The sequence below is a fragment of the Acomys minous genome (assembly GCF_964271855.1).
Source record: "Acomys minous genome assembly, chromosome: 2".
NCBI classification, from domain to species: Eukaryota; Metazoa; Chordata; class Mammalia; order Rodentia; family Muridae; genus Acomys; species Acomys minous.
This window is the reverse complement of record NC_140484.1, coordinates 14,700,461-14,719,597: the sequence shown is the minus strand read 5'-3', so window position 1 is coordinate 14,719,597 and position 19,137 is coordinate 14,700,461. Positions and strand designations below refer to the sequence as shown.

General features: G+C 44.5%; 1 protein-coding gene across 6 annotated transcripts in view; it reads left to right on the top strand.

Annotated features, from left to right (window-relative positions):
* Positions 1-148: 148 nt before the first annotated feature.
* GBF1 (golgi brefeldin A resistant guanine nucleotide exchange factor 1) overlaps positions 149-19,137 on the top strand; it is a 137,316-nt gene continuing 118,327 nt past the window's right edge. For 5 of the 6 annotated variants that reach the window (XM_084748916.1, XM_084748914.1, XM_084748915.1 and 2 more), the window contains exons 1-2: positions 4,150-4,412; positions 12,306-12,411. In XM_084748916.1, coding sequence (XP_084605042.1) covers positions 12,316-12,411 — 96 coding nt within the window. In that variant the 5' untranslated portion in view covers positions 4,150-4,412; positions 12,306-12,315. Of the gene's footprint in view, positions 169-4,149; positions 4,413-12,305; positions 12,412-19,137 lie in introns of those variants that run through there. The other variant, XM_084748918.1, reaches the window with a different exon arrangement.

Sequence of the window (19,137 nt, the reverse complement as noted above, 5' to 3'; positions counted from 1 at the left end):
GCCGGCGGGCAGCCAAGAACTCCACCCTCTGGCCAATCAGAATCGTTCTCCATCAACTGAGCAACGCCTCCTCCCCACGTGGCCTGGACCACGCTCCAGCTGGTACTCTCCGGTTCGGCCAGGCCCGCAAAAGTACGGTGGTCAGCGTAGCGGCCGGAGTCCAGCCCGGTTTGTGACTTGAGGGATTGGGCTCTACCCGGAGCGACGTGAAGCGGTGGCTGGGGAGAGGGCTGAAGGAGCGCCTGGTGGGACAGCGAACCCGGCCGCTGGGTCTCCTCGCTCACAGTTCGCGGCAGCTCGTTTCGCCGATTTTCTCCATTTGTCGCTGTCTGTCTTTCCGCTCTTTTGTCTCTGTTCCAGTCCTCGTGCGACTTTCCTCTTTCCTTATGACCGCCGCTTCACTCCCTACTCTGCCACGTTGAAAGGCTTTCTCTTTTAAAGACCACCCCTCTTTCCCATCGCATCTGTCTCTTCTGGGCTCTCTTTATTTGTTCTCCCCTGAAGAAGATAACTTGGAGAAAGCAAGGTTTGGAACCGGAGAAATCAAAGTGTTACACAGCACCTTCTCTTACTCAGTGACCTTGGACAAGTAACAACGATGCTAACTCCCGCCCTGGCCAAAATAAAAGGAAGCTTCCAGTGGCTGGCTGTGCTCTACAAAGATGTGAGCGCTTGGCCTCTAACTCCGTGCTATCAATTTACCTGGGCTGTGCTTTCCCAGCTTTAGCAATTCTGTTTGCTACTACACCAGATTCGGTCTTGTGGGCAAGGGGAGCCTTGGCCCCCAACCCTTGGTTAGGTATTTGCGAGGGACAGGACAGATGTCCAAGGAACATGATAGGGTGGGTTACTTGAATGCCTTTGAGAGTTCTAAGCCCGGTACACAAATAATTCTCCTAAGAGGACGCTGAGCATACACATCAATGTTTAAAACACGTTAGTTTTTGGGTCTTTTTTTGTTTGTTTGTTTTTGTTTTTGTTTTTCAAGACAAGGTTTCTCCAACCTTGGCTGTCCTGGAACTCACTCTGTAGACCAGGATGGCCTCGAACTCACAGAGATCTGCCTTTGCCTCCCTGACTGCTGGGATTAAAGGCCAACCAACTCTCGGCAAGTTAATTCTTTTAACTGCCTTCAGGAGAAAGGTCGAGCTTTCTACTGTGGCATACCAGACCACCAGGTCCTGAACCGCCCCAGCCCCCTTTCAATGGCGTCTTGCTCTGTGGCTCTGGTTTTGGCTGGCCCTAAACTTTCTACTAGTATCCTCCCTCTGTCGGTACTGACTACAGTGCTTACAGATGTGCGGCACTGAGTTCCACTCCTGAATTTGTCTTCATCTTCGGGTCCGTTCATCCTGAACACCTCTAGTCTTTCCTGACAATGACCAATTGTTATATTTCTGATATTAATTTCTGAGTTCCTTTTTTTTTTTTTTTTTTTTTTTTAGTCTGAGAATCCTTGCCTGAACTGCCAGGCTAGTAAGATGTGTAGCCTCTGTTCCCAGGACCCTTTATATACATATATTTTCTATCTGTCACTTCATATTAAAGGGATCAGCTGATGTGTTGTTGACTTCTATAAAATAAGATTTAGGAGAGCAAGAACCAGTTTTCCTTTTTTTCTATTTGCAGGCCTATAAAACTCAGTAAATGTACTGAAATCTAGAAAGAAGGCGTTTTTATCTGTTAAATGGTATGTAGCACCTATGAGGCTTGTCATATGTCTATCATCTATCTATCTATCTATCATCTGCCTATCTATATCTCCATCTTTAATCACAAGCTTTTAAGATGTCTAAGGTCTGGAGCCATGTGTAGGTAGGGATAGGAGAGGAGGGAGCTTTAGTTCATTTACAGGGTTTTCCTATTGGCTCTCCACCCTGAGACCAAGTCCCAGTTTTCAAATGAAGAGAAAAATGGGTCAGAGGTATCATAGGATGAAGTGCTTTGGTGATGTGTCATCTTCAGCTGACTTCCTTTAGGTCCTTAGCTGGACATAGAGACACCAAGGCATAGGTACAGGGAAATAAGTATAGGGGATTCTTCACGTTGGACTTCAGTTCTGATGGGTTCTTTAAATTAGAGGACCACGATTCATGGAATGCCTTCGGGTGCCTGTTTCAAGACCACAGCCCTATATGGTCTTAGATATGAAACTTCCCTGGCCTTGAGTCACCCATAAATGGGAAGAGTGGAAGAGCTGCCCTTTCAGGACTCCCTGACAAACCCGCTTCTACCAGCAGATTCCTGCTGGGAATTCCACTATTTATTCGTAAGCAGAAAACCCACCATGTTGCCCTCTTCCCACACATTCCCATTTCTAGATACTTTTATTATCTTATCAATCTGTTATTAAAAAGAGAGGCTTATTAGCATTTCTTTTAAAAATTGATGTTTTGCTGGATGTGGCTGCCCATACCTTTAATCCCAGCACTTGAGAGGCAGAAGCAGTGAGCTCGAGGCCAGCCTGGTCTACTAAGCAAGTTCTGGGACAACCAAGGCGGTTACACAGAGAAATCCTGTCTCAAAAAACCAAACCAAACCAAACCAAACCAACAACAAAGACAACCAACCAACCAAAACAAACAAACAAACAAACAAACAAAAAACCAAAAAAAAAACACCAAAAAACCCACAAGCAAACAAAATATTTATTTTTATTATTTAAAATTGTATTTGTGCTAGGCATAATGGTGCATGCCTTTCACTCCAGGAATCAGAAGGCAGTGGCAGGTAGATCTCTGTGAGTTTGAAGTCAGCCTGGTCTACGTAATTAGTTCAAGGACAGCCAGGGTTACAGAAAGACCTTGTCTCAAAAACAATAACAAAAATGATGTATCTGTGTGTATGTACCCCAAGTGTTGGGTCCCCCTGGAGCTGGAGTTACATACAGTAGGTGGTGAGATATATAGGTGCTGGGAACTAAACTCAGGGCTTCTGGAAGGGCAGTAAGCAGACTTAAATGCTATCTCTCCAGCCTCACCTGTCAGCATTGCTGAGGCAAACGAGAAATCTTAATTTCCTGTTAATGATGTGGACTAATGGTGTGAGATTAGGCCCTCAAACTTGATCCTCATGCACCCCCCCCCTTCCTTGACAAGTCGTTTGTTAAGATTTGTTCAAGGCTTAATAGGAAAGTCATAGCCCTTTGGAGTAAGGTATAAGAAACATGGCCGGGCGTGGTGGCGCATGCCTTTAATCCCAGCACTCGGGAGGCAGAGGCAGGCGGATCGCTGTGAGTTCGAGGCCAGCCTGGTCTACAAAGTGAGTCCAGGATGGCCAAGGCTACACAGAGAAACCCTGTCTCGAAAAACCAAAAAAAAAAAAAAAAAAAAAAAGAAACATGGGGGTGGGGGTGGGGCCTGGAGAGTGGTTTGGTGGTTAGGAGCATTGTCTTTAACAAACAAATTCTTTCTTTTAAAAAAGAAGGATTAAGGAGCACCCCCCCCCCCCTTTCCCCAATTTGCGGGGGTTGGTAGATTAGCAGACTTGGCAGCTCTCCTCGGTAGAACACTTTCCAGGACTCTTCAATTAGATAGTCAAGGTTTCTGCTACCATTTTCCTCCCGTTTCTGGATGGTAGGGATGGAGTAGAAAACGCAAAATCAGAGTTGGGATGAGACAGACACACATACTTCTGAGAGACCAAAATGGGGCACAGAGGCAGGAGGGCGTGGGAAAGATTGCAGGGGCTGGATTTAGGAAGGAGGAACCCCAGACCTCTCTGGAAAGGGAGTGAACCCTAAAGCGGCAAAGCCTAGATGACTTTGATAGATGCAATTGGGGGAGTAGGGTCGCCCGCTCAAGCTCTCAAACGGACCCCGCCCCCTTTCCAGCAAATCATAGCCTTCCTTCCCCAGGATGCCCAGCAGCCACTGCTAAACAGCGCACTGCAACCGAACACTACCTAGCCCCACCTCTCCAACCGCCCAGCACAACCTCTCCTTTCTTATTGGGTACTGTAACTGTCAGTCAGAGAACCCTCGTATCCGTTGGCTGTCCCTTACCTACTCTTCTTTCCCTTGTAATGTGGTCTCTTTGGGCACACTAGCCTCCCGGAGCTGGTTTCTTCCTTCGATTGGCTAGTCGGACTGCCACTCGAAAACGCCACGCTCTGATTGGCTGAGCGCGGCGGGACTCGCGCAGTTACCAGGCAGCGGGCTAGACTGAGGCTAGTTACCACGTCAGTGAGCTGACAGGGAAGGGAGCCGGCTCCACCGACCATCCCGGCCCACTTCTCCCGGCCTGCAGCGAGGTCTCACCCTGAAGTTAGGGGCGACTTGCAGAACACAGGCTCCTTCACACTCGCCGCCGGCGCCGGGAAAGCGGCTGGGAGACGCCTCCGGGGCCAGGCTGGACATGAGCTGCGGCTGCAGGTCCTGGGACTAGGCCCCGCCATTTTGGATCCTCTGACAGGTCAGCGAAGTCTCTTCTTTAGAGTTCCAGGGTCGTGAAGGCCGCCTGGCGTTGCCAGAAGGACTGAGGAGGAAGGGTCCTTCGGCTGGGCGAAGCCGGCTGGGTGAAGGGCTTAGGGGGGAGAGATAAGCCATCAGAGAAGACTGATGGGAGAGTGAGTTGGGAGGTGTGCAGGGGCCAAAGGTCAGGCCCTTGCCTCGGGACGGGTGTCTCAGCTCTACTTGCGACAGTGCGGATGCCAGAATTTTCTAGGCTTCATCTAGCCCCCAATTCTTCTTTTTCGGACCTTTCTGCACCCTAAAGAAGAATCCAATCCTCAACATCTGAAAAAGCAAAGCTAAGGATGCTTTCAGGCTTTAGATGGCGAATCTTTCCAGATTCTGTAGAACTGTCACTTCTGGGTGATGACGTCCTAAAACAGCTAAAGTGCTTCGTTAATTCTGAAAGATGAACCAGTGCAGTCTAGGTAGTCAGGGGGCATAGAAGACTGGAGGCCAACAGCCTGGGGAACTGGCCGATGAGATTTTCCTTATCCAGGACAGGACGGTTCAGTTGTCACTGTGGGTCTGTATGTAAACACTTTTCTTCTTCCTTCTTTTCTTTTCTTTTCCTTCTTTCCTTTCTTCCTTTTTATCTCCGACCCGCCTCCCTTTTTGAGACAGGGTCTCTTGATGTAGTTCTGGTTGTCCTGGAACTCAAGATGAGGCTGACCTTGAACTCACAAAGACCCACCTGTTTCTGCCTTAAACCCGTTTCTTTGGGAAGGCGTTTACCCACTGTGACTTCCTTCCACTTACCCTGAGGGTATGAGGAAGCCACTCCACTGTGACACATCTGGATGAGAGCCAAGAGGGCTTTGAATATTGATAAAGCGTGGTACTGGTGGTCTGTTTATTTTTAGTAGGTTAAAAAACATGGAAAGGCTGGAGGGAGATACAGGTCATTTGGTTGTTTGCTTTGCATGTATGGAGTCCCAGTGCTTCATAAACTGGGCATGTTGGCACACACCTGTGCCAAGCTGGCACACACCTCCCTACCTACTTGGGAGATCGAAACAGGAGGGTCAGACCTGATGTTCAAGGTTATCCTTGGCTACTTCTTGAGTTAGAGGCCAGCCTGGGCTAAATGAGACACTGTCTCTAACAGACAAGTGATGAGAGAGGTTCTACTCCTTGTGGTAGGTAGGGCCAGGGAAGCAGAGTGAATGGTTGGGCACAACCCCAAAGGGTGGAGTTTATGGCCCAGCAGTAACCTTTGACATTGCTGTGTTATAAAGACGGTGGAAGTTCATCAAAGGTAAAGAGTATTTTAGAGATGAGAGACAGTGTAGTGGTTTTTAGTGCAGACACTCGTATGTCTTTATTTCAAGAATACCAGGTACTGATGTAGGTCTTGTGGAAGATATAAATGGGAAAATCTGCTTTGGAATTGCTCAGTTTACACATAGTCTTGCAATCATGGGGATGGGACCCTGGGGTCTTACATATGGTAGTCCAGCAGTCTACCACTGAGCCATATCCATAGCTTGCTTTATTTCTTTATTTTGAGACATGGTCTTTCTAAGTTGTCATGGCTGGTCTGGAACTTTCTCTATAGCCCTCGAACTTGCAATCCTCCCTGAGTTGCTGTGTTTACAGACCTGCATCCCTAGATTTGGCTATGTACTTCTAGAAAGTAGTGACACATGCTAGGTGTAGTGACAGACACTTATAATCTCACTACTTTCAGGGTTGAGGAAGAACATTTTGAGCCTACGACCTGCCTGGATCACATAGTGAGATCCTGTCTCAAAAAAAAAAAAAAAAAAAAAGTAGCAAAGTTAAAAGTAGAATGTGTCTAATTCCTTTCAGCAGATATTGGGCCCCATAAGCTATAGTCCATCCCTGGGGCTAGTTCAGTATGTGGTTAGGCGTTGTGGCCTGGTCTGGCGCTGGCAGTTGTATGTTAGCATGGTGAGTAGGAAGAAGGTGGAGCGCTGTCTCCGGGTGTTGGGAGGCAAATTATCTAAGATGATACTTGAACCAAGTTTCTCTTACTCAATTCTCTTTGGGTGTGTTAGAGTGTGTATATTCATGAACAAGCGTGCGTGCATGTGTGCCTGCCTGTGTGTATGCGTATTGTTAGGGGGAGAAGGAATACTGTTACAGTTTATATGTATAGCAAAACAAATGGATGGGAATGGTACAGAACACTTTTTTTGAGGGGAGGGGGCGTGCTGTTTTTTGATACAGGCTTTCTCTGTGTATCCCTGGCTGTCCTGGAACATGCTCTGTAGACCAGGCTGGGCTCAAACACATAGATCTGCCTGTCTCTGCCTCCTGAGTGCTGGGATTAAAGGCGTGTGCCACCACTGCTGGGCTAACACTGCTTTTTATAAGATGCAAAATCTTCCAGAAAGTAGTTTAATGTGACAGATGGAAGGGTAGCCCAGCAAGCACCTGGGTTAGGTGGGCTGCATTGTTCAAGCACTTGTAACCCCGCTGAGTTGAAAGTACTCTGCATGATTGGCAGTCTGCTCTCTGGGTAGGTAGTGGGACAGCATCTTGCCAGTAGGGCCTAAAGGTGACTATAGAGACATCCGGTTTGTTTGTTTGTTTTTAGTTTGTGTACTTAAGTCATTTTCTGAGCTGGAGGTATATCTCAATGATAAGGCACTTACCTAACATGTGATAGGCCCTGGTTTTGATCTTCAGCACTGGTGGGTAAATGCAATTTTCTACATAGGAATAATTCCACTAACAAACACTCTTTAAGGTTGTACTCAAACTTCTTAATAGTGGCTGAGAGAGATAGTACGTTCCAGTACTGACAGTGATGTTCATTGGCACAGTAGGAATTAAAGTTGTGGACATAGTTTAGTAGCCAGTGTCAGTTCCCATTTCAGCTCACCATACTCTTTACTTCCCGTATATTCTAGAAGTCAGGATGACCGCTGCTTTAAAAGCATCATGCTCATTGTTAGGGTCCTTACCCTGGTTACCATGGGCAGCTAGAGAGGAAGAAGATATGACTCCTGCTTGTGAGGAGATACTGTTTATAAACAGCACCACTGGAAAGACCATTGATCGATCACTTTATCCTGTTGGTTGAGCGTCACTGATTAGAATGATTAGATGTTGGGTTCATGATGGGGTTGTGTTGAAGGGAGAAGAAGTCCACTTTACCTTTATGCTATAAAATAAATGATAAGTTGTTGTTAATCTTTTATTGTTGCCTCCCCCCCTTGTTCTAACTGCATTTGTTTAACTAACCGAAAATACAGTACAGTGGTATGTTCCTTTGGAAGTGCGTTAGCAGTAGAAATGATCATGGAGGTGATGATTTATTCCAAATGGTAGTGTATGTGGTTATAGGAGCGATAGTATAAATAATGGAAGTATGAGAACACATCTTAGAAGCAGGGATTCTAAGTTTGAATGTGTGTCAGGCTGATAAGGGTAATGCCTGATGTGAGCCAGATGGCACACATATAGGAAGTAGCAGAGCTTGTAACATGCAGGCCCCTAATTTGCAGAAGGCAGTTGCTTCTTAGTCAGCAGATGGCTACTTTTGAAGACTTGAGTGCAGGATAACTAGCCTTCCTATTTTTTTTTTTAATATGTGATGATCCCTCAAAGAGAAGACAGGTAGGCTGTATGGGACTGTCACTGTCACTCCCAGTGCACCATCACTCAAGCTGTTTTCCTTTGCCTCACTCTGCCACTGGTCGCCCTTAGGCCTTGGGTGTTCTGGGTGGTTAAAGATGAGACTAGAGAGAAGCTTTGGTTCATCTTCATCTCTGAGATGAGCAGCTTTGGACAGGTCAGTGGCTTACTATGGTTCTGAAGATAGTATCTGAATCTCCGCAGGAGGAGGAGATGGTGTGCAGAGCTAAGGTACACTGGTCACCTGATTAGCAGGTTTGAGAGGATTTTCCAGCTGGTCAGATCAGGTCAGAGAGGCTTTGTCTGGTCAGATCAGAGCCAGCCTTTTCCGGGTTCCACTTTCTCTAACTCCCGTTCTTTCTATACTTTTCTTGAGTTTGGTAAGTTTTTTGTGTGCCCCTTCCCCTTACCAGTAGTGTGTTTTGCATGCATGTAGGCATGTGTGCCACCATGCCTGGTGCAGGTGGAGGTTAGAAGAGGGAATTGGATGCCTTTATTCCCAGCACTCAGGAGGCAGAGGCAGAGGCAGGCAGATCTCTGTGAGTTCCAGGCCAGCCTGGTCTACAGAGTGAGTTCCAGGACAGCCAAGGCTACACAGAGAAACCCTGTTTCAGGAAATTTTAAAAAGGGGGCTGGAGAGATGGCTCAGAGGTTAAGAGCACTGACTGCTCTTCCAGAGGTCCTGAGTTCAGTTCCCAGCAACCACATGGTGGCTCACAACCCTCTATAATGTGATCTGACGCTCTCCTCTGGCCTGCAGGTGTACAAGCAGGCAGAGCACTGTATACATAATAATAAATAAATAAATCTTAAAAAACTAAAACAGACAAACAAACCAGAAGAGGGAATTGGATCCCCTGAAACTGCAGTTACAGATGATTGTGAACCATAATGTGGGTGCTGGGAACCAAACCCAGTCTGTTGTAAGAGCAACAAGTGCTTGTAGCCACAGAGCCACATCTCCAGCCCCTCTTTCTCTTGAGAGAGAGTCTCACTGAGCTTGTGATCTTCCTGCCTCAGCCTCCCGCTGCGGGGATTACAGGGATTCAGGTGAGGTTTGTTTAAAAAGAGCTGTGTACACAGTGTTATGTGCTGGCAAAAGATGATTTGCGTGTACTGTCTAGGAGAATGATTAGCTGAGGAAGGCTTCTTGAGCAAACCCCATCATAAAAGCAGTGTTTAGTAGATGGTGACAACATTCAGTGCCATACTGGGTGCCTAACAACAAACCCAAGGGGAAATGTCTTCTTTTTGCAATGGAGAATTGTAGAGTTGTTTGTTGTTGTTCTTTGTTTTTACCTTTGGACAAAGTCTCAATGTGTAGCTCAGGCTCCCCCTGAACACAATTCTCCCGTCAGTTACCACATGCAGCTACTGGGAAAACTGTAAATCAAGGCTCAGAAAGATCAGGAGACTTGGCTAAGTTTGTGGTACAGTGCTTACCCAGCCTTCATGTAGCCCTGGGTTCATTCTCCAACACTGGGGGTGAGAGAGAAAAAGGAAGAAAGAAAAAAGTCTTGACTCTAGTCATTTAGACAGAAACAAGAGCTCAAGTCTGTCTTGATTCTGAAGACTGCTCTTATAACCACAGTTGTATAATGATATTGATTTTGTTTTGTTTTGTCTTTTTGAGACAGGGTTTCTCTGTGTAACGGCTCTGGCTGTCCTGGAACTCTCTTTGTAGACCAGGCTGGCCTTGAGCTCACATAGATCTGCCTGCCTCTGCCTCTTGAGTGCTGGGATTAGAGGTGTGGGCCACCAGGCCCTGCTAATATTTTAAAGTAAAAACGTAGTGTTTTGCATGGGTGGTTTGTTTTTCTGTTTACATGCATACATAGTAGTAGATAGGTAGATAGTCATATGCTACAATACTTTTTCCCCCCATTTTGTTCAGTAGTTCTGACTCTTTTCTTCTTCTTCTTCTTTTGTTTTTGTTTTTTTTCAAGACAGGGTTTCTCTGTGTAGCCTTGGCTGTTCTGGACTCTCTCTTTAGACCAGGCTGGCCTCGAACTCACAGTGATCTGCCTGCCTCTGCCTTCTGAGTGCTAGATTAAAGGCATGTGCTACCACCACACCGGGCCTGACTCTTTTCTTTTGGAGACAGACTCACTACATAGATAAATCTGGCTTCAAACTCATTCACACATGCTAGTGTCGCTTGCGTTAGGCACCGTACAGGGCTCTGGAGTTTTTAAATGATGAAAAGTGGCAAATTCATTGGTATGTACTCCTATATACTCTATGCTATTGCTATATACTGTATGCCAAGAACAGTGTGTTTTGGGAGAGTGTTATGTATCTGGTTGGTCTCCAGTGTGCTGTGGTTCTGATTTGTCTGCCTTCACCTCTGTGGTGCTTATATTACAGGTGTTCACCAAAAGCCTGGCTTATGTAAGTGCTGCTGGGGATTGAATTTAGAGCTTTGTCATGCTAAGCAAGCACTCTACCAGCAAAACTGCATCCCTAGTCTTCCAAGAAGATCTGTTCTTCAATATTTTCACCTGGGGAAAATGAAATACTTTTTCTAAGTGCTATTCTGGGCAGCAAAGACAATCCTGTAGTAATTCTTTTGGGACAGTTACAATACTAAATTAGCTTCCATCTTTGTTTCAGAGATTCATAGAGAAACAGCTTTACAAAAGCATCTATTTGTAGTCTTGCTGGAGGTTTCCTGCAAGAAGTGAGTGGGTATGAGGGTTTAGAATTTCTTGGGGACCACGCTAGTGCTACTGTCCTGTCCCCTGGAGCTGACTTGGCAGAACGGATGCAGTGTTTAAGCTGACATTTAACTGGGTTCCAAACTGAAGCACTCCCTACCCTCCTTTTTCCTCTGTCTGAGACAGGATCTCACTATGTAGCCTTGGCTGGCCTGAAGCTCACCATGTAGCTTAGGCTGGCCTTGAACTCAGAGATCTGTCTGCCTCAGTTCCCCCAAGTACTGGGATTAAATGCACTCACCTAGTCCAGTGGGCTAAAACTATTCTTAGCAACTGTTGTTTTCTTTTTTAATTTATTTTGCTTATTTTAAAGAAGTTTTTATTCTTTTGTGCCACACCTTTAATCCCAGCACTCAGGAGGCAGAGGCAGGCAGATTTCTGTGAGTCCAAGGCCAGCCTGGTTTACATAGTGAGACTGTCTCTCTAACCTGGCTGGCTCCGAGCTTCCTCTGTTTCCAGAGTGCTGATATTCAAGGTACACACGGTCACACGTAGCTGCATTGTTGAGTTCTGAGTTGTATCCTGAGCTACTTGGAACTTCAGATACTTCCAGGGAAATCAAGCAGTTAGACTCATGACTTAATCATCTTAGTGTTACAGGTGGAAAACGTTGATACCCAGAAGCAAATGACATTTCTCACATTGGTAGACTAATCATGAGTATGCTCTGAGTTATTTATTTAATGAATTGGTATTTCTGGGTTTTAGGCCAAGTTTCTTATGAATGTTAGGTAAGTGCTCTATCACTAAGCTGCATTCCTACTCCTTTTTTATTATTTTTATTTTGAGATGTGGTCTTGATAAGTTGCCTAGGCAGGCCTTGCAATTTCAGTTCTTCTGCCTCAGCATCTCAACAGGTTAGAATCACAGGTATAAGCCATTATACACGGCTGCAGGGCATGATGGCACATGCCTTTAATCTCAGCAGTTGGGAGGCAGAGGCGAGTGTATTTCTGTGAGTTCAAGGCCAGCCTGGTCTACAAAGCCAGTTCAGAACAGCCAGGGTGACACAGAGAAACCCTGTCTTGAAAAACTAACTAATTAACTAACTAAATAAATACCAAAAAAAAAAAAAAAAAAAAAACAACCAAAAACCAAAAACCAAAAAAACCCAAAAATCTTCCATGTTGGGGCTGGAGAGATTGTTCAACGGTTAGGAGAACTGGTTGCTCCTCTAGAGGGCCTGCGTTTGGTTCCCAACACCCATGTGATGGCTCATAACTATCTGTACCTCCAGTTCCAGTGGATCTTATGCCCTCTTCTGGCCTATGCTAGTGCTGAGTGTGCACAGCGTACACAGATGTTCTTCAGGCAGGAAAGAAAAAGGCCAGGTGTTGTGACACACACTTTTAATCTCAGCACTCAAGAGGCAGATGCAGGTGGATCTCTGAGTTTAAGGCTAGCCTGGTCTACAGAGCAAGTTCTGGGACAGCCAGGGCTACATAGAGAAACCATGTTTCAAAACCAAACACAACCAACCAACCGAAAGAGAAAAATATTAACCAATCTTATCTCTTCAACTGTTCTCCTAGGTTTGTCAGGATGGTGGATAAGAATATTTACATCATTCAAGGAGAAATTAACATTGTTGTTGGTGCCATCAAACGAAATGCCCGATGGAGCACCCATACACCACTGGTAAGTGGGGAATGGGCAGACAGTCTGGTCACTGAGTTGTTGTAGCGATCTCATCCTTGGTTAAAACAACCATCAGGTGTGAGAGAGTATGAGAGAGAGAGAGAGAGAGAGAGAGAGAGAGAGAGAGAGAGAGAGAGTATTTAAAGAAGAAAAGGGATTTAAAAGGGTGTGTGTGTGTGTGTGTGCGCGCGCACGCGCGCGCACGCGATAGAGAAGGAGGGAAGACAGGACAATAGAATACATGTGACCTGAAAGCAGAGCAGGAGCCAGCTGGGTGCAGTGGTGTGTTCTGTAGTCCTAGCGCTTGGGAGGTAGAAGCAAGAGGATCATACCTTCAAGGCTAGCACTGGTTACATGGTGAGTTCAAAGCCAATCTGGGTTACTTGGGACCCTGTCTTAAGAAAAAAAGGGCGGGGAGGATGGTGGAGTTCTAGAGTCTGGAGAAATGGTTAGCAGTTAAGAATATGTCCTAAAACAAAAAACCAAAAAAAGGGGGAGGGGAGGGCTGGAGTGATGGCTCAGAGGTTAAGAGTGCTACCTGCTCTTCTAGAGGTCCTGAGTTCAATTCCCAGCAACCACATGGTGGCTCATAACCATCTATAGTGTGATCTGATACCCTCTTCTGCAGATAAAGCACTCATATGCAACAAATAAGTCAATAAATAAATCTTTTTTTAAAAAAAAGAATACTTGCTAATCTCCCAGTGGACCAAGTTTGGCTCACAGCACTCATGTTGGGCAACTCACAGCTCTGTCTTCAGTTCTGGGTGGTCCCATACTCTCCTGTAGTCTCCTTGGGTACTTGCACACATAAACTATGTATGCATGTCCATACGTACTGTGTACATACACTGAATAAAAATAAATCTTAAAAGGGAAAGGGCTAGTGAGATGGCTCAGCAGGTAAAAACACTTGCTGCACAAACAAGAGGCCTGGAGGTTGGATCCCGGAACTCACAGAAAGGATTAGTAGTCACTCAGATTGCTGACATGGCTGAGTTCCCAAAGCCTGTAATTTGAGCCTTGGCAGGCTGAGACCGGGGATACCTGGAGCAAGCTAGCTCGTGAGGCTAGCCATATTGGTAAACTCTGGGTTGACTGAGAGCTTTGCCTCTGAGGATAAGCTGGAAGAGCGGTGGAGGTAGATGCCCAATATTAAGCTCAGACCTCCACATGTCTGTGAACATGTATATATACACACATGTACCACAAACATACTCAAATGAAAAAGAAGAAGAATAAAATAACAACCATAAAAACAGTGGCTGATAGGATGCTTAGTGGGTTGTTTCCTTTGAAATCCTGAAAACCTGAGTTTGATCTCTGAAACCTACATAAAAATGGAAGGGAAGAAGCAGTTTTATAAACTTGTCCTCTGACTTCCACATGTGCATGTGACCTATATATAGTCATATACATATTATACATGATAAACAAACCAAAAGGAAAGAAGTGGGAATCTGCTTGAGGGGAGTAGAGGACCAGCTAGAACGGCCAGGAGGATAGGAGAGGGCATGGGGGGTGTAGTGAATAAGAGCGAAGTATAATAACATATGCAAATGCCATAGTGAAACCCATTACATTTATGTGTTTTTTTAGACAGGACCTCAAATTTAATATGTAGCTGAGGCTGTCTTCTGATCTTTTTGCCTCCATTTCCCAAGTGTTAGGATTACAGGTATGCACCACCACCATCCTCTTGATAGACTCCATTATTTTTGTAGGCTGACTTATAAGAACAGCAACCTAGAGTTTGCAGGGTGGGTGAGTGGATAAAGTCTGATGTATTAATCACTGTTCTATTACTGTGAAGAGACTCCATGACCAAAGCAACTTTTATGAAAGAAAAGTGTTTAATTGGAGTGTACAGTTAGTCTGCTATCATCATGGTGGGAGCATGGAGTCACACGTGGTGCTAGGGCAGTAGCTGAGAGTTTCACCCTGATCTGTGGGCAGCAAGCAGAGAGAGAAGGAGGGAGAGGAGAGGGAGAGAGAGAGAGAGAGAGGGAGAGAGAGAGAGGGAGAGAGAGAGGGAGAGAGAGAAACTGGGCCTGGCGTGGGCTTTTGAAACCTCATAGTTGACCTCCAATGACACACTTCCTCCAGCAAGGCCACGCCTCCTAGCCCTTCTCACCCTCAAACAGTTCTACTCCCTGGTGACTAAGCGTTCAAATCTAGGAGCCTATGGAGGAATTTTCATTCAGATTACCACACCTGACCACCTGGGTTCAATCCCTGGAACCACATGGTGGAAGAAAAGAACTCATTCCTACTAGTTGTCCTCTGACTGCCACATGTGTGGGCCCTTGCATAGACACAGATAAATTAAACATGAAAAAGTCCCAGTAACTAAAACAACAACATGTTTCCAGTAATAATGAAAGTAATAAGAATTATTTAAGATTTATCATTGATATCCAAGGATACTTCTGTTTTATCTCAACTGGTATCAGATTTATAGGCTTAACCCAAAAGATGAGCACATTTTTCTCTCTGTATATATAGATACATATGTGTGTGTATGTGTGTGTGTGCACACATAAATATATATAGTATATATACACATGAACTAGAAATAGAGGTACTTTATTAAGAAAGGCATTATTTCTTGAGCCACAGAAAGGGAAAACACTCTTTGTGTGTGTGTGTGTGTGTGTGTGTGTGTGTGTGTGTGTGTGTGTTTTGAGACAGGGTTTCACTTTGTAGCCCTGGCTGTCCTGGAACTTGATTTGTAGATGAGGCTAGCCTAGCCTTGAATTCACATAAATCTAGCTGCCTTCTGCCTCCCAAATGCTGAGATTAAAGGCTTTGTTATCACATCTGGTGAGAAAGCACTCTTGTTAATGGGAATGAACAAGTGTATTAATTGCTTTTCTGTTACTGTCTTTTTGTTGTTGTTGTTTTGTTTTTGAGACAGGGTTTCTATGTGTAGCCTTGTCTGTCCTGCACTCCCTTTGTAGACAGGCTGGCCTCGACCTCACAAAGATCCACCTGCTTCCCGAGTGCTGGGATTAAAGGCATGTGCCACCAAACCCAGCAACCTGTTGCTGTCATAAAACACTATAACCAGGGCTAGAGAGATGACTCAGTAATTAAGAACACTTGTTGCTCTTCCAGAGGACACATATTGATTTGTAGCACCGACATGGTGACTTTCAACCACCTGTAACCAGGAATCCTCTTCTGGTTCATGGGCACCAGGTACATGTGTGCACAGATATACATGTAGAAAAAACATCCAAATACATACAATAAAAATAAATAAATCTAAAAACAAACAAAAAACCCAAAACCCCATGACCAGGGATTGGAGAGGTGGCTCGGGGTTAAGAGCACTGTCTGCTTTTTCAGAGGACCTAGTGTGATTTCCAGCATCCATATTGAGGCTCACAACTCTCTGTTACTCCAATTTCAGGGATCTAAGACCCTTTTAAGAATTTTAAAAATTATTATTTTATGCAAATGGATATATCTGATTATATGTCTGTGCCACATATGTGCTTGATATTTTTAAAAAATAAATTGATATTTGGGACTACTTTAGCATGCCTGGAAACATCAGAAAGTCTTCTAATTTCCTATGGCTATAATTAGTAATAAAATTTATTCAAATCAGTTTAGTTATTGATACATGGAGTATGGCTGGGTGATGATAATCTTGTGCAGTGGCATCTATAAGCTTTTACATATGGAGCAGGTCATAGCTTACCCATCAGATGGATAAGGAGCTTCCTATACTTGTTAGGTCTCAGGACGTCCATAGATCCATAAGTGAGTCCAAGCTGGCCTGCAGAAGGATTTCTGGCTCTTAGATAAAAGCCGTCATTCTTCAGGACTTTATGAAGTGGTTGGGTTCTGTTTTTGTCTTGTCACTGAAAATGCTCCTCCCCCGCTACTCTTCTTCTTTATAATCTGCATGTTTTGTCACCCCTGCTAGTCAGGCTTTCTTGCTCTCTCCACTGCTGTCTCCCATTCTCCAGCGACCCTAGCCCTGGCCATGTCCAGGCTGTTGTCTTTTCTCTCTGCTCTGGACTCTTCCAGATGCCTGTGGTTATTCACTCTCTCTTATCCACAATAAAAAACATTCCTTCTTATAGAAAGGTCATGTTGGCAGTTTCTTTACCGTGCCCCCTCACATATATGAAGTTAGCTTGTTGTGTGTATGTATGCATATATACATGTGTGTGTATATGTGTGTATGTATATATGTATACATACATATATACATATATACACACACACACACATTTTGTAGAATTGTGTGAAGAAATTTGGCACAATTTATAAAAACAAGTTTAGTGCTTTCTCATTATCATTTTAACTGCTCAGCCATATCTCTAGCCCTACAATCAATGTTTTTTAAATAAACATGGAAACATTCCAAACATACTCATTAAATAGTTTATTATATATATATTTTTATTATGTATACAGTATGTATCAGGTCACATTATAGATGGTTGTAAGCCACTATGTGGCTGCTGGGAATTGAACTCATGACCTCTGGAAGAGTAGTCAGTCCTCTTAACCGCTGAGCCATCTCTCCAGCCCTTATTATATATTCTTACCAAGTTAGAAAGTTCTAATATATATCTGTATCATATGTACATATGAAGTAAAAGTACAGACATGTGGGTTTATATACATACACACATTGTTTGCCACTTTTTTTTATTATTGGTTCCTTTTTTTGGTGAGATATTTTAAAACACTCTGGGGCACCTAGATATGTAAAATAGGCATACAAACAAAACACTTACTGCTAATATAAAGAAGCTTATTTAAAAGCATTCCTTGGGAGCTACTGAGATGGCTTAGAAGGTAGAGCTGCTTGCCACCAGGCCTGATAATCCAAGTTTGATCCCCAGAACATAATGAGAAGAGAGAAGCAATACTTGCAAGCTGTCCCCTGACTTCTCACACTTACATCAAGGCATGTGCGTGCCCATACAAATACACACACACACAAAGTAAATGTTTTTTTAAAAAAGTCTTTGATATACATATAGTCTTACATTTATTAAAGATGAAATTAGATTTGCATGCTAATGAAGTATATGTGTTGGTGTTCCTGCTCGGATGGAATGGTATCCTGGGATTGGGTAGTCCAGGAACCACATAGCTCTGAGGTGAGACTCTGTCGCAATGAAAGGGCATCCTGAGACACAGGAGCCCAGGAACACACAGCTCTGAGAGGAAGCCTCCTCAGTAGAGGCATTAGAACCCTGAGGGAGGAGATCTCTGACTGAGCTGAAGTGCTACAGTGTAACTGCTTTGTTTTACCACTCCTCTTCTTCAGCAGTGCAGCTCCCAGGGGAGGGTATTCCCAGCTGAGGGGGGGGGACAGGGCGGGGAGCTCTACAGCCTCAGCGCTACTCCACTTTTTCCCTTCTTCCCTTCTGATGAGAGTTACACCGGGCAGCAAATCTCATAAAACAGATTTATTGGGAGGGTTTGGAGAGAGGGATCCAGGGGTGACTGCCTCTGCTTTAGGAAGGAGACATCAGGAAGCAGAGCAGTAGGCAAGGCTTGTATAGGATTTCTTAGGGGGCGGGGCTTTCCAGGCAGACCTTTCCAAGGTGAGGATTGGTGGGATTTCAAGTCCTGAGCTTGGAGAAGCTCAGGGATTGGTGGTACTTTTCTTATAGGAGGTGCCCACCTCTGGGCTGGGAATGACAATTACAACTGTTAGAAAATGGGCAGTTAGGGAAGTCTGGGGCCAGGGCCTGGCTGCTGGAGCTCTCCAGGCTGGAGAGCTTTCCTTCCTTGAGGGTTTACAAAATATACAGAGTTTATAAAGCTTTCGAAGGCAGTCCACAGCAGGGGTGAGTAGCCAACAATATGTACTTATTTATTCTTACATAAAGAATTAAATCATGGCTGAGTATTTGGTACTGCAGGATGTAGAGGTTTGTCACTATTTTTCAGAGTTAATAGCTATTTTTATTTGATTTTATAATTTTTAGTCTGACAGTGCTAAATACGTGGTACAAAAGGCAGAAGTATATTTAGAAACATTTCAGAAATTGTTGGAAATACTGTAGAAAAAATTTTATTTTCAAGACAAGGTTTCTCTGTGTAGCCTTCGCTGTCCTGGAATGGACTCTTAGACCAGGCTGGCCCTAAACTCAAAGATCTGCCTGCTTCTGCCTCCTGAGTGCTGGGATTAAAGGCGTATGCCACCATGCCCAGCCTTTTGTAATCTTAAGCCAAGATTTATTTATTTTTTTTCTTTTTTTGAGACAGGGTTTCTCGGTGTATCCTTGGATGTCCTGGAACTCACTTTGTAAACCAGGCTGGCCTCGAACTAACAGGGATTTACCTGCCTCTGCCACCCTAGTGCTAGGATTGCAGACCTGTGCCACCACCATGTTTTTTGTTTTTGTTTTAAGTGAAGCTTGTCAGTAACCCAAACACCAATTTTTAAAACTAAGCCTTCTCATGTAATTCTCACATAATACAATACTAAGCCATACTAATTTGATACCTACATGCTGAGGAATTATAGTAGACAATATTTTAAATATCTTTTTTTCCATAACTAAATTTACATTATGTTTCTAGAAGATCAGAAAACTTTATATGTTTAGAAAATGTACTGCAGCTCATAAAACATACAGGTTTGAAGTCTGACCTGATGTGTTTCAGGCATGCGAGGTGTGGCGCGTACCATGCAAAGAACATGTTGTGTGATCAGAGCAATGGCCGCCAGCCGTGAAAGAGGGA